Here is a 13,921-nt window from a genome sequence, read left to right as displayed (position 1 = left end):
CCCTCAGAGCAGAGCAGGGCTCTAAGGGGCGGGGACGGTGGGCAGCAGCTGGTGGTGGTGTGCGGGTCAGTACAGCTGAGCAGGGGCTGGGGCTGGGACATTTGCCTTCCCTCTCCTGGCTCCGCCCCCCACTCGCTTGCCCCCATTAAACACTTGCTCGAAGACAGGACCACCTCTGCCTTCCCCTGCCCCAACTCTTTTTGTCCTGCTCATGGGACTTCCAGTTCCTCACCAAGGATGGGGAAATCACTAAGGGCCCAGGCCACTGAGTCCATCATGACCGCGCTCTAGCACAGGGACAGAAAGTGAACGTTCATGCTCTCTCAGTGGGTCTGTGACTGTCCAGCGTGTCTCTGAGCGGGGCTGGTATGTGTAAGCTCGTATTTCCCAGTTCTGGGAATGATAGGGCCAGGTGGGAGAGTAAGTAGGAAAGATCAGTCATCATGTTCTCTCTACGAAATGAGAAGTGACTTCTAACATCGTCCTGATCTCGAAAATGCCGCTGCAGGTGTCTACCGGGTTACTATCACCTGGATGGGGGAAACCCTGAGGGCTGTACCCAGTGTTTTTGCTACGGGCATTCAGCCAACTGCCACAGCTCGGGAGACTACAGTGTCCATACAATCACCTCTACTTTCTATCAAGGTAAAGTGTTCTGTTTCTAGAAGTTTGTTTTTAACATTGTATCGTGCTTTATGCTTACAGACAGCTTCCTCCTCACCACAGCTTGGCTTGGCGTGGTCTTTAGCAACTCTCTTCTAGCTTTTAATGGGCGTTATTTTGTCTGGGCAAGAAGGGGAGCCTAATGTCTTGAAAAAGTCAGCGGCACACCTGACTCCTACGGGTATATGAGTAACTTAAAAGAATCACTAAAAAGAGACCAGATTTTCATCTCCTTGCACTTCCCATCTCCATGTATTTTAAAACCACAAAAGACTCTTTCATTTGGTTGGGTGGGGGTTATGTGAGTCTTCCTGAAATTCACATTCATTAATAATCCTGCTTTCCGGGGAGCCTGGCTGGTTCAGTCGGTTGAGCGTCCGGCTCTTGGTTTCAGCTCAGGTCGTGATCTCACAGGTCGTGGGATTGACCCCACATCTCTGCTTGAAAGACTCTCACTCTCTGCTCCTCCTCCCACTTACATGTGCCCCTCCCCTTTCTCCCTAAAATAAATAAATGAATCTTTTTAAAAAATATTCTTTCCACATTCATTAAGTGAGTTAATGTATGTGAGATTAGTTGCCAAGCTACAAAATCCTAGATTTTTAAAATCTAGGAGAGTGACATGATTTCAACTTCTAGTTTCTCTTGGAACCGGACCCTCTCCACTCACAAAGGCCAGGCCCTGTTTCTGTAAGTAAAAAAGAAGTATGAGCTACAGTCAGATGAAACCATGCTCTCTTATTATGAGAATCAGACTCCTAGAAGTCAAAGCCGCTATGGGGTGGTTGCCGCTGAAGTTGAAACCCAAGTAGAGAAGGGGCATAGGACATTTTGAGGGCTGCACATCAATGTGGAACTAGTAAGAAAACCCCACTAGCTGTTCACGTCTAGGAATTTTTAGCAATTAAGTCTTGCCTTATTTAGCTCAATAGATAATGAGCTTTGCATGCAGAGGGGTTTTCTTTGTGTTCCAGATGTTGATGGCTGGAAGGCTGTCCAAAGAAATGGGTCTCCTGCAAAGCTCCAGTGGTCCCAGCGTCACCGGGATGTGTTCAGCTCAGCACGACGATCAGACCCTGTCTATTTTGTCGCCCCTGGTATGTATGGTGTTTTTCTTCTAGAAGCCAAGAAGTCAGGAGAGAAAAATGAAGTTAGCAAATGTGAAAACACCTTACCTCGCGGTCAGAAAAGCAGTTTCTCTGGAAGACAGAGCTTCAGCCCTATTGACCGATTCATGATACAATAGAACAGGACCGTGTATCCTCGCAGACGCACCCTGTTTGAGGTTCCTACTTTCATCAAAGGGGAAGTTTCTAGGTTTCCCATCAAGACAAGAAATAAAGACAGAGGTCACTTCTGTGGATCTACTGAGAAGCAGATGGAGAAGCGAAAATAAGGCATTCTCTGTTTTAACCACTTGTACGTCAAAAACAAATGTATTAGTAGTTCATTTCGTTGGCTCATATGTGATGTCCAGGTAAGTTGTCCTCTTAATCTTTCCAAATTTCAGTTCTCTCTGTTGCCGACTGGGGTGATAATACCTCCAAGGATTGTTAACATCAAATGTCATGATGTCTGTGAACTAGAAAGCATTATGTAACAAATGATACTATTCCCAACATACCTGGACCTTTACACGCCAGTCTGTTGTCGGGGCCATGCTGTGAGTAGAGGGAATTGTCTTTCAACGTGGCCCTTCTAGCATGTCAGTCGCTAACTCTCCTTTGTAGCCAACAGCAATATGGCCACCTCCATGAACCGGTTCTTCTGGAACAGTGGTTGTGGGCCAGGCTGATGACATGGGACTGCAGCAGAAATCACCAGCATTAATGCAAACTTGCTAGCTCGTTTTCTTCTCCAGTTTCACACTGATCTCAATCTTTTCAAATTCTCTTTCACAGCCAAATTTCTCGGGAATCAACAGGTGAGCTATGGCCAAACCCTGTCTTTTGACTACCGTGTGGACAGGGGAGGCAGACACCCATCCGCCCATGATGTGATCCTGGAAGGTGCTGGTCTACGGGTCACAGCTCCCTTGATGCCACCGGGCAAGACACTGCCTTGTGGGATCACCAAGACTTACACGTTCAGGTAAAAAGAGTGACAACAAGTGGGTCAAGTGACTCAAGTCCACTTCCTTTGTTCATGCATTCAATCATTTATTCTTTTCATAAGCTTTTCTGAGCACCTTTCATGTACCAGATGCAGTATCGTGTATAGAAACAGGGCAGGCTAGTGGGAGAAAAAATAAAGAATATTACGGTGTGGCTTGTAAATGACAAGATAGACAAGTATTTTGAACACACAGAGGAGGCACAAGTGACCCACATTGTAGTGATCAAGGGAAGCTTCCCAAGAAAATATGACAAGTGGGAAGAGTTTCCTAAGGATGGAAATGGGGGGAGGGGAAGGTTAGCAAAGCAGGGGAAATAATCATGCCTGAGGACATTTTGTACTTCAGGAAATTCTAAGTAGTTAAGCCTGAGCAAAGTGTGGAGTGGGAGAGAGGAAGACAGAAGTGAGGTCAGTGAACTAAAGAAAAGAAGTTAGGTTGTTTCTGGAAGTACTCCAATAAAAAAACAGAACAACTTTTGAAAGACTAGCACAGGGATGGTGATAAGATGCGGTGAGAAGTTATAAATGCTGAATTCGGAAGTATTGGACATGTCCAATGTAGAACGTGAAAATGGACTTTTGAAAAGAGTAAGTGAAATTGTGCTCAGTTTAACAAATCACATAAAGAACAAAACCAAAAATTAATGGTAGCTCTCTTGAGGGTCAGAACTCCTTGAACTCGGCCATGTTCCTGGGAGTGAGTTTTGTGTGGCCAGGAATAGAAGGTGGTCTCTGTGGACCTGGACCAGCACTGGATGCCATGACCCCTGGGGCTGGGCTTCTCGCACTGGGACTCCCTCTGTCACTTCCCGTGGGGCTCATGCTCCCCGCGCAGTGAGCAGACTCCAAGTTCCAGGCTATGAGAGTGCAGTTACCCATCCTTCACCCTGTCTAGGCAGGGCCACGAAGGGGCTTAGCGGTTCCCACCTTCTTGGGCATAATTTATATCATGTATACAAATTATAAGACTTGGTAAGAGCTGTATTTTTAAGCTTTGGGCTTTAAATCCTGCAGATTAAATGAACGTCCAAGCAGTAACTGGAGCCCCCAGCTGAGTTACTTCGAGTACCGGAGGTTACTGCGCAACCTCACAGCCCTGCGGATCCGAGCCACTTACGGAGAATATAGTAAGTGACCGAGGGAAATGAATTCCTCTCTTGGGTTTGAGTGTGTGTCAGCTTCCTGAGGCAGTGACAGTCTCCAAACAAGTAGGTAAACTGCTTGATGGTTTTGATGGAGGGTCTCCGATTAGGTCTAAATTCTTACTTCTCTTATTTTCTAAATTCTTATTTTCTAGAAGTTTCTAGAAAGTCTGGAAGTTTCTAAATTCTTATTTTCTAGAAGTTGCTTTTCCTCTAAAAAGGGGTTAACACCAACGAAGAGCTAAGAGTCTTGCTAAGAGCCTCCAAATTTAAATGAAGCTGATTATTTGAAGAAGATAACCTACAACAAATGGGCTTGTGCCTTTAGCTAGAAAATGGCGTCTACGACTCAGCCCTATAGTCCTTGAGTTGCTGCACCTTGGGGACTGTACTCAGTGTTACCGTATTCAGACATCACCTGAATTCCGTTAACTCCTTTTGTTGAACTTCACATGGGGGAGGGGGGACACTCTGATCCCAACGGAATCCTGTTCCTGGGAGTTCCATGAGCTTTTTAGCACTTACGTGAACAGGAAGCATCGCTCACTGGCGTGCCTAATTTCCACATCACTAACGAAGCAAATCAAGCAGGATGTAGAAAAGGTGCTTATTAATGATTTTATTGAATCTTTCCTTTGAGCCAGACACATTAGCATGTATGCATGGTCTCATTTTCATTTCACAACCAGCACAGGGGGTCCATACCCCTGTTACTTCTCTTCCACACTTGAGGAAACACCATGGTAGAAAGTTATGTGACTTCCCCGTTCACACAGCTACGGAGAATGGAGCCAGAATTTCAAGCCTGACTTTCCTGACACTGCAGCCTGTGCGTCCGTCGTGAGGACATAGTGAGCGAAGGCCACCTGCCTTCCTTAGCAAGTTAAGAAAAATAAAAGCCAAAGAGAGGCCCGAGTTTAGATCTGTTGACCTCCCCACTTGCTCCTTCTAATCTGATCTCCATGTGGCAGGCACCGGGTACCTCGACAATGTGACCCTGATCTCAGCCCGCCCCGTCTCCGGAGCCCCGGCGCCCTGGGTCGAACAATGCGTATGTCCCATTGGCTACAAGGGCCAGTTCTGCCAGGACTGTGCTTCCGGCTACAAAAGAGATTCGGCCAGACTGGGACCTTTCGGCGTCTGTATTCCATGTAACTGCCATGGGGGAGGAGCCTGCGATCCAGACACAGGTGAGTGAAATGACACCTGGCCCAGGTGGCTGGGGGTGGTCAGGTGACAGGCGTCGCCCATGGAAGGGACAGAGCCGTGTAAGAAAGACGCTGTCTGAACTCATTTCGGAGATGGGGAAGGATTAGGGAGGTAGGGCTGGAGTCAGAGAAGACGGACATGGTGCTTTATTACACTCAATCCTTTTCATTATGGAAAATGCCACAAGGTTGTGGGAAAGGTACCGGGTTACAGGAAACGGCTGTCATGGTTCAGTGCTGGGGGTGTCGGTGTCAAGTTTCAAGAATTGTCTGGAGAGATCAAAGGCAACGTCAGGGACTGAATGAATGTGGACAAATGGTGTCAGGCCACAGGGACTGGGGGAGCAGTGTTACGTGATGGGTTGGAAAGGAAGCTAGGTCTGCTGAGCGTGGGAGAGCCACGTAAGGGTCAGGGTCGTGGCAGGTTTAGAGTTGGTACTAGGGCAAAGGTGAATGCCAGTGCTCCGACACTTTGAGGAAAGCTTTGGAAAGGAAGGTTCTGGTTACAGGAGCTCTGCCTCCCACGCATCACCCCTGTTACAGGAAGTGGATCATTTTACCCTGCTCTCTTCTCTGCCCTCCCTTCTTCCTCTGCCTCCCAGGAGAGTGTTACTCGGGGGATGAAAACCTTGACATCGAGTGCGCCGACTGCCCCATTGGTTTCTACAACGATCCACACGACCCCCGCAGCTGCAAGCCGTGTCCGTGCCACAATGGGTTCAGCTGCTCTGTCATGCCGGAGACAGAGGAGGTGGTGTGCAATAACTGTCCCCAGGGCGTCACTGGTAAGGCCCCCGGCCTACTGCCTCTGTGGCGACGCCATGAATTCTCATGAATGGCTGCTAGTCCACACAGTCTCTAAGGAATTCTGATTACTCGGGGTCACTGTAGATGGGCTCATTCGAAAGACGGGGATGCGCTCGAGAGGTGCATTGAGGAAGGGCAGGGTGTGGCTCGTAGGGGATGTACGAATGGTTAACACTGGTGTAGGTTTGTAATTAGGAGATAAAGTTTTCAGCTAAGGGGCACTTGGGTTGCTCAGTGAGTTAAAGCCTCTGCCTTTGGCTCAGGTCATGATCCCAGGGTCCTGGGATCGAGCCCCACATCGGGCTCTCTGCTCAGCAGGGAGCCTGCTTCCCTATCTCTCTGCCTGCCTCCCTGCCTACTTGTGATGTCTGTCAAATAAATAAATAAATAAATCTTTAAAAAAAAAAGTTTTCAGATAAGATACATGGTTTATTTTATTTTATCTTATTTTTTAAAAGATTTTATTTATTTGAGGGATAAGCAGAGATAGTGAGAGAGACCTTGAGTAGGGAGGAGAGGGAAAACAGACTCCTGCCAAGCAGGGAGCCTGATGTGGGACTTGATCCCAGGACCCTGGGATCATGACCTGAGCCGAAGGCAGACGCTCCACTGGCTGAGCTACCCAGGTGCCCCAAAATATGTGGTTTAACTAAGCTTTACAAAATGATCCAAGGTACAGAAGGGAAACGTAGTGACATTTTAAATGTTACACCTCTCTCTTGGGGTGCCTGGCTGGCTGTCAGTAGGGCATGCGACTCTGGGGCTTGGGATTGTGGGTTTGAGCCCCACACTGGGTGTGGAGATTACTTTAAAAAAAAACAAAAAACTAAAAGAGTCAATGTCACATCTCGCTGCTGGTCAGTCTGAAAAAATGTTAATTCTTTAGCACTAGCCTCAGTGGTACTGCTATAAATCTGACTTTTCCCCAACTTCTAGTTAACTGATAGGAAGCCTCCTAGTAGGGATGCTGTGTTCTAACATCTGGGACCACCGTGCAGCGAAAAGAGCCAAGCCCTTGCCCTGAGCACCTGCCCCTGAGGCTGTTGTTCTGGGGCCCAGGGTGACCGGTGGGTGACCCGTGTCCCCATGCCGGCTCTTGCTGCCCGTGGATGACCACTCAGGCTTGGGCATTTGTTCCTTCCAGGCGCCCGCTGTGAGCTCTGTGCCGATGGCTACTTTGGGGACCCCTTTGGGGAGCGTGGCCCGGTGAGGCCTTGTCAGCCATGTCAGTGCAACAACAATGTGGACCCCGGGGCCTCCGGGAATTGCGATCGCCTGACCGGCAGGTGTCTCAAGTGCATCCACAACACAGCGGGTGTCCACTGTGACCGGTGCAAAGCAGGCTACTTCGGGGACCCGTTGGCTCCCAACCCAGAGGACAAGTGTCGAGGTAGGAGTGCTTCTCCAGACCGGTCGGACAGGTGAGGGGTGTGCGTGCACGTGCACACGTGTGCACGTACATGTAAGCTTGCTAGCGTGCACACAGGGAAGAACAGCGAGGCCAGCAGTGGGTGAGAGGAAGCCGCTTCGGTTTCTCCGACCAGCGGGCCCGCGAACGGTCTGGACCTTTCACCTGTCAAAGGCTTTAAGACCCCTGCAGCAGGGTTCCGGAAGATAGAGCTAGAGGACTTCGGGCGGGTTAAAGCTGGGGGGGGGGGGTTGGGTTGGAGAAGGTCAAGTTTACATTCCTGAGTGCAAGAGGAGATGAAACGGAGCCAGGACGTACGCCTCCGTCCAGGGCTGGCAGGCAGGGACGCTGCCGAGCTTGTTAAGGACAGCCGTGACCCGACGTGAGACTGAGTCTGAACAAAAGCGGGGGGCGGTGGAGGGGTGGGCGCCGTTTAAGAGACCCTCTCAGGAAGTCGGTGTAACTGAGGGAGACAAAGGTACCAGTTCCGAGTCCAACTGACGAGACTCGGCTTCAGAGCCACAGCTGTCCGGGCGTGTTCCTCCGGCTGCTTCAGATCAAAGTGCAAATGTGCATATCGGTCCTCCTGCTCGACCCTTCTATCAAGCCTCTGTCCACGTTACATCCCAGAGGCAGGTTTAGCTCTAGGCAAGTTCACGTTCAGTTCTAGGGCACCGACCTGCCCCACAAACTCATCCCCCAGTCACAAAGGTCCCAGACCAGCCCTGGTGCCCAGACCTCCATGGCTTGTTTATTATAACAGAGCCCGAGGGGGCCTCTGGGCACCCAGACAGGAGGGCTCCTGGTTCCCCAGGAGGTCCGCAGGGAGCCAGCATCTCCCACTCACCCCAGAATCCCCAGCCCTGGAAATGCCTCAGGACCTCCATGCAACCTGAGGCTTCCACCCAGGAGCACAAATCCCACCCGCCCTAACCCCAACCTGTGGGTTAGCTCCGAAGTGCTAGAAAGTGCCCCGTGATAGGAAGAGCTCACATGCTAGGAGCAGTACCGAGTTCCTGTCTAGCTTTTTACCACACCCATCGTATTACACTGGTTATGCCGCTTAATCTCTCCGAGCCTCAGTTTTTTCATAGGGATGAATAATATTTAACTCAAAGTGGTTGCAAATATAAAATAGCATCTGGGAAGGTACACTGTCAAGAGCTCTAGCTCCAAGGTGCTGGTAATGGAGACCTCACTGGCTTTAGACCGTACATTTCTTCACTTCACTATCTGTTGGCAAGCTCCTACCGGGGACCCCATGTGGGGCTACAGACTGAGGCTGTAAGTCAGTTCCAGCCCCCAGAGAGACCGTATGCTAATAAGGAAGACACACAAGTATGTAAGCAATAATGACAGTATACTTCAACATGTGATCATATCACTGTGTGCCAAGTGTTTTATGAGTGCCGTAGAGCAGCCCAGAGGGTCACTGTAACTCCCTCACCCACTGTACGTCCTCAGCTCCTAGAACTGTGCGGCACATGGTAGGTGCGTGATCAATATTAATGCATAAAGGCACTGCTCTTTTTACTGTGTTTCCTATGTCAAAGGCAGCAGAGCAAGAGGAAAAGAGCAATGCCTCTTCCAAGCTCTCATTCTGGCTTGCCATTGACTTGCTGTGTGACTCGGATAGATTACTCAACCTCTCTGAGCTCATAGTCCTCATCTGCAAAATAAGGGGAGATGACATCCGGCATGTAATAGGCCCAGAGGACATGTTGTTCCCCTTTGGGGCAAAGCTAGAGCGCCTACGGAATATCCAACAGGCTCACAATTTAATGGGAAGAAAAATATATAAGTGCCACCAGAAAGCATGGACTGTTGGAAGAGCTCTTTATCCACAGCCACAGCAAACAAACTTCTAGATGATTGCTGAGATCTGTCTGTATTAGAAATGTGCTCGGAGACACAGGCAAGAGATGAATCTAACACAGTGAACTGACAAGGGCAAAGAAGGATTCTTCACCATTGGGGATTTGAACTTCTTCCCTTTATCTTTGCTACACCTCCAGTTTCTAGAACTAGCTTGATAGGAATGCTTTCTGTTTGTCTGTCTTTTGTCTCTAGCTTGCAACTGCAACCCAGCGGGCTCCGAGCCTGGGGAGTGTAGAAATGATGGCAGCTGTGTTTGCAAGCCCGGATTTGGCGGCCTCAACTGTGAGCACGCGGCACTAACCAGCTGTCCCGCTTGCTATAATCAAGTGAAGACTCAGGTGTGCGTTCTACCCATCCCTCAGCCCCATGAGTAAAATCGTTAGGTGTCTACTAGGTGGGTCCGTCACAAATCTGGGACCCTCCGAGTCTCCCAGGGATGAGGGTGGAGGTTACTATTTCTTTCTTTAAAAATTGCTGTATTAAAAAAAGTTTCCATGCAGTCATAATAATACTACAGGTTTAGGCTCTTATATGCACCATCATCAAGATCCCTTTTGCAGATACTGTCTCATTTGGTTCTCTTGAGGACTTAGTCAATTTGCGAGAGACAGTATTCTGATATCAGTCCCTGAGCAAAGCCTCTACAAATGTTTGCAATTTTTCCATCACGTGGGCACGTGGAACCAAGAGTCCCACCCAGAATTCCCCAGTTCCACCTGGCCACGTGACAGAAAAATTGCAAATGTTTGTGGAGACTGCTCAGCTCGGTGCCCTCAGTACCCTTTCCACTTATAACATGCCACTTCCTAGCTGGATTTTTTCCAAGAGGTTTCTAAAACAAATGAAGAAAAACAAAAATACAGAAATGATATGAGGAGTCCAGAAGGTGTCAAGGCTGCTCAAACAAGACTAGCCTCCAGAAATTTCTCATTCACATTCCAGAGTAGAAGGAAACTGATGTTGTTGTTAATTATTCTTTATTAGTTTGCTGGGGTGGAGGGTGGAGGAAGAAAAGGCCAAACAGAACCCCAAAGGTAGAAAAAACTCAACTTGGTTTTTTGTTGTTGTTGTTGTTGTTGTTTTTTTTTTCCTTTATCTCTTTAGCCTGCCCTCTATCGTATTTTCTTCATTCCGGACACTGTTCCAAGTACTATCCCAATACGAACTCGCTTACTCCAAGTAATAACTATGAGATATTATAATTATCCCCATCTCATGGATAATGAAAGTGACTTGCGTAAGGTCATGCTGACGGCTAATGAGTAGTGGGGCCAGGTTTCAAACTCGGCGAATCTAGGCTCTCGTGCCTTTAACGATTGCCATGTACCAAGCATCTCTGGGTTTTAAGCTCTTCTCTCCTGAGTTCCTGGTATCAGACTGTGATCACCCTCTGTTCTGATCCTCTTTCCTGTGTGGTTTCAGATGGACCAGTTTTTGCAGCAGCTCCAGAGCCTGGAGGCCCTGGTCTCCAGGGCTCAGGGTGACGGCGGAGCGGTGCCCAGCCCAGAGCTGGAAGGCAGGATGCGACAGGCTGAGCAGGCCTTGCGGGACCTTCTGAGAGAAGCCCAGATCACAGAAGGTGACGAAAGGAATTTATAATCTTCTGTTGGGTATCAGTTCAGGGGTGTCTTTGTCCAGCACTTGCAGAGATCAAAGGACTGTCTCTGACTCTCCTAGGACCCGTGTGATGGCCATAAGAGAGTGGCTGTCTGCATTCGCTGACTGGGTTGTCACCCTTTTGCCATTAGCCAGTCAAAGTCACTCGTCCAACCGTCCCACGTATCAGATTCCCCTGCGCTGGCTCTGAAAGTGCTTATCCTCCTTTTCCTTCTTGGTACCAGGGGCTAGTAAATCTCTCGGTCTCCAGCTGGCCAAGGCAAGGAGCAAAGGGAACACCTACCGGAACCGCCTCGACGACCTCAAGACGGCCGTGGAAAGAATCCGGGCCCTGGGCAGTCAGTATCAGAACCGAGTTCAGGATACGCGCAGCCTGCTCACGCAGGTGCACCGGAGCCTGCAGGAGAGCGAGGCCTCCCTGAGAAACACCGTAGGTGTCCCCGGGTTCCGGGTACCGAGGATCACGGCCGAAGGGGGGGACCCACCTGCGGTCGCTCACCTTTCTCGGGCTGTCCGGTAGAGACTGGACTTCTCTTCTTTGAAAGGCCTGTTCCGTCTCTCTCGTACCTATTCCTTGTGTTCTTGGGTTTTCTGCAGTTTCCCATTTTACTGCATTTCTGTGCTTCTTCCCAGCTCATTTCTTGCGAACCGTAACCTCACGTTGGCCCCCTTTCCTCTCCCTTCCTGCTGCGTATCTCCTCGCTTGTCAGCTCCCAGCGGGCAGGATTTGGTTCTGCTCATGTGTGCGTTCTCGGTCCCCAGCATGGTGCGGGGCTGTGACACACGTTTGCTGTGTGAGCAAAGGAACAGACAAACTCGTGAACAAATGAAACGGGAGGGATGCTGGGAAGAAGGAAAGAATCCAGTGAAGACAGGATTCTGAAAAGGGGAAAAAATTGCTGGCAGGCTGGTTTTTCTTACTGACGTCATTTGTAGTGTGGTAGCAGGGAGCAATCTGAGTGAGCTCTCCTCTCTTTTTCAGTAAAGAAGCCGATGGCGACAATAATGTGAGTGGGTGGGTAGAAGACAAATAAAGGAGACTGCAAGATAGTCAGATATTATGCTGATGAAATGAAGGATTTAAAGAATTTCCCTTATTACAAAAATAATGTTTGTTGTAGAGAACTTGGAAAATAAATAAAAATTCCTTGGGATCCTGTTATTAGGAAATAACCATCATGGAAACTTGGTCTATTTTGTTGACTTTAAATACATATGAAAATACTATTAGCGTGTATGTATTTTTAAATGAATATGTCTATTTACAGAAGCTTTTTAAAATTGGATTTTTACCTTATTCTTTTTTTTTTTAAGATTTATTTATTTGAGAGGGAGAGAGCTAGCAAGAGGAAGGGCTGAGGGAGAGGGACAGGGAAAGAATCTCAGGCAGACCCCCACAGACCGGGGAGCCCCACATGGGCTCAATCTCACAGCCCTGAGATCCTGACCTGAGCTACCTAGGCTCAGGGGCTGAGTGCAAAGCTTTAACCAAGTCTCTTTTTTCTGCAGAACATTCCTCCCCCAGAGCGCTACATGGGGCCAAATGGTTTTAAAAGCCTGGCCCAGGAGGCCACAAGACTGGCAGATAGGTAAGTGGACCGCTGCTTCAGACTATCTCTGCAAGGCCAGACTTGAACAAGACCCTAGGGTATTCAGGACCTAAGCAGCATATCATAACCTCCGGGACCTTTGCAGCCATTTCCTTGCTTTGAAGCCCCCCCCCCCTTTTTTTTTTAACTTCTTGGCTTTTAGCCTATGTGAGTGGCCACTGGGCATGGTCACTTGGCAAGTATCTGGGGTGGGGGTGGTTTTTTTTACTCGGATTTTTCTATGACTCACAGTATGGCTCTGCTGTGTGTCAGATGGGATTTTTCGGGCCCTGTGAAATGAATCAGCCTCTGGAAAAGAACGTTCTGCAGCTTTGAGGGACTCCCAGGCTCCCACATGGAGCCTGGGAACAAGTAGCAACCCGTTGTTTGCTAGCCTGTGGGGGCCAAGACTGCAGAGAGGGAACCTCCTCCCCAAAACCGGCTCTGCAGGGCCCCAGTGGTAACTGGCAGCTCCCTAGTCCTTGCCTGACTGTAAATCCCACCGTGGAGAAGAGGTTGGCTCCCAGAAGGGTGGCAGGCTCTGCTAATCCCACATGGAATTCAGTCAGTGAAGGAGGCTGATTTGTGTTTCGTGGAATACACTGCCTCCTGAGTTTGTTTTTGGTTGCTCTGTTGTTTTTTGTTTTTATCACTTTGTAAGCACTTGGGGGACCTTCATGGACAGGCTCTGTTCCCTCTGGTGGTGGACCCAATGTAGGGTTGCAGCAAAAGTGAAGGGGAGGTTGGGTCCTGGATGAAATAAGACCTCGGGGTTTCTCCCGGCACAAAAGAGCTTATAAATGCAATACTTCTTCCCCCTGAGACTGCTCAACCCATCTCCCTGCCCCACGCCCCACTCACCCTGGTTACCCTATAGACCGAAAGATCACGAGCTAGGATCTAAGACAAGAGCTCCGTCTCCAGAACACCTCCTGCTTCCTGACAGCTCCTCTAATTCCGTCCAGTCTGGGTCAATTCTGTTTGGCCTTTCTTGGCAAACCAGTTCCCCGTACTCCTCTCTCCTCCTTCTGACCAAAGACCTAAAGGAAGCCCTTTGCTAAGAAAACTCAAATTCTTTGTTTTGAATCCTTTCAGCCATGTAGGGTCAGCCAGTGACATGGAGCGACTGGTCAGGGAAACCCAGGACGACCTCAAACAGGCGCTGTCGCTGGCCCACAACGCCCTGCGGGAAGGAGGCAGAGGCAGCCTGGACGGCTCCGCGGTGCAAGGGCTCATGGGAAAGTATGTTTGACGGGTCCTCGCACGCGCCAAGCTAGTCCTCATCTGTCTGCGGAGCACAGGCCACGTCTGAGGGGCACCGTGCTTCCTTTAAAGAAATCAGTCCTGAGGGACGAGAGAACAAGAGTGTTAATCTTGGGGAAGGGACATGTCTTTACGTCTGGAAGAAGGAAAGACTGAGTAACACTTGGGTTTTGACCGAAAGATTGCAATGCTTGGAGAAGTGGTGGTTGGAGGATGTGAGTAAATCCATCT

At 49.2% G+C, this 13,921-nt stretch overlaps 1 protein-coding gene across 1 annotated transcript in view; it reads left to right on the top strand.

The window, feature by feature from the left end:
* LAMC2 (laminin subunit gamma 2) overlaps positions 1 to 13,921 on the top strand; it is a 54,702-nt gene that overhangs the window by 31,150 nt on the left and 9,631 nt on the right. Inside the window, exons 5-16 of the mRNA XM_032862675.1 lie at positions 509 to 645; positions 1,638 to 1,760; positions 2,565 to 2,754; positions 3,793 to 3,905; positions 4,892 to 5,110; positions 5,731 to 5,913; positions 7,080 to 7,325; positions 9,414 to 9,559; positions 10,644 to 10,800; positions 11,063 to 11,268; positions 12,348 to 12,427; positions 13,523 to 13,669. Of these exons, the coding sequence (XP_032718566.1) occupies positions 509 to 645; positions 1,638 to 1,760; positions 2,565 to 2,754; positions 3,793 to 3,905; positions 4,892 to 5,110; positions 5,731 to 5,913; positions 7,080 to 7,325; positions 9,414 to 9,559; positions 10,644 to 10,800; positions 11,063 to 11,268; positions 12,348 to 12,427; positions 13,523 to 13,669 (1,947 nt within the window). The remainder of the gene's footprint in view (positions 1 to 508; positions 646 to 1,637; positions 1,761 to 2,564; positions 2,755 to 3,792; positions 3,906 to 4,891; positions 5,111 to 5,730; positions 5,914 to 7,079; positions 7,326 to 9,413; positions 9,560 to 10,643; positions 10,801 to 11,062; positions 11,269 to 12,347; positions 12,428 to 13,522; positions 13,670 to 13,921) is intronic.

The sequence above is a fragment of the Lontra canadensis genome, unplaced genomic scaffold (genome assembly GCF_010015895.1).
Source record: "Lontra canadensis isolate GAN:19392208 unplaced genomic scaffold, GSC_riverotter_1.0 scaffold24, whole genome shotgun sequence".
Taxonomy (NCBI): Eukaryota; Metazoa; Chordata; class Mammalia; order Carnivora; family Mustelidae; genus Lontra; species Lontra canadensis.
The sequence above is the reverse complement of the archived record's forward strand: the minus strand, read 5'-3'. Positions and strand labels throughout refer to the sequence as shown.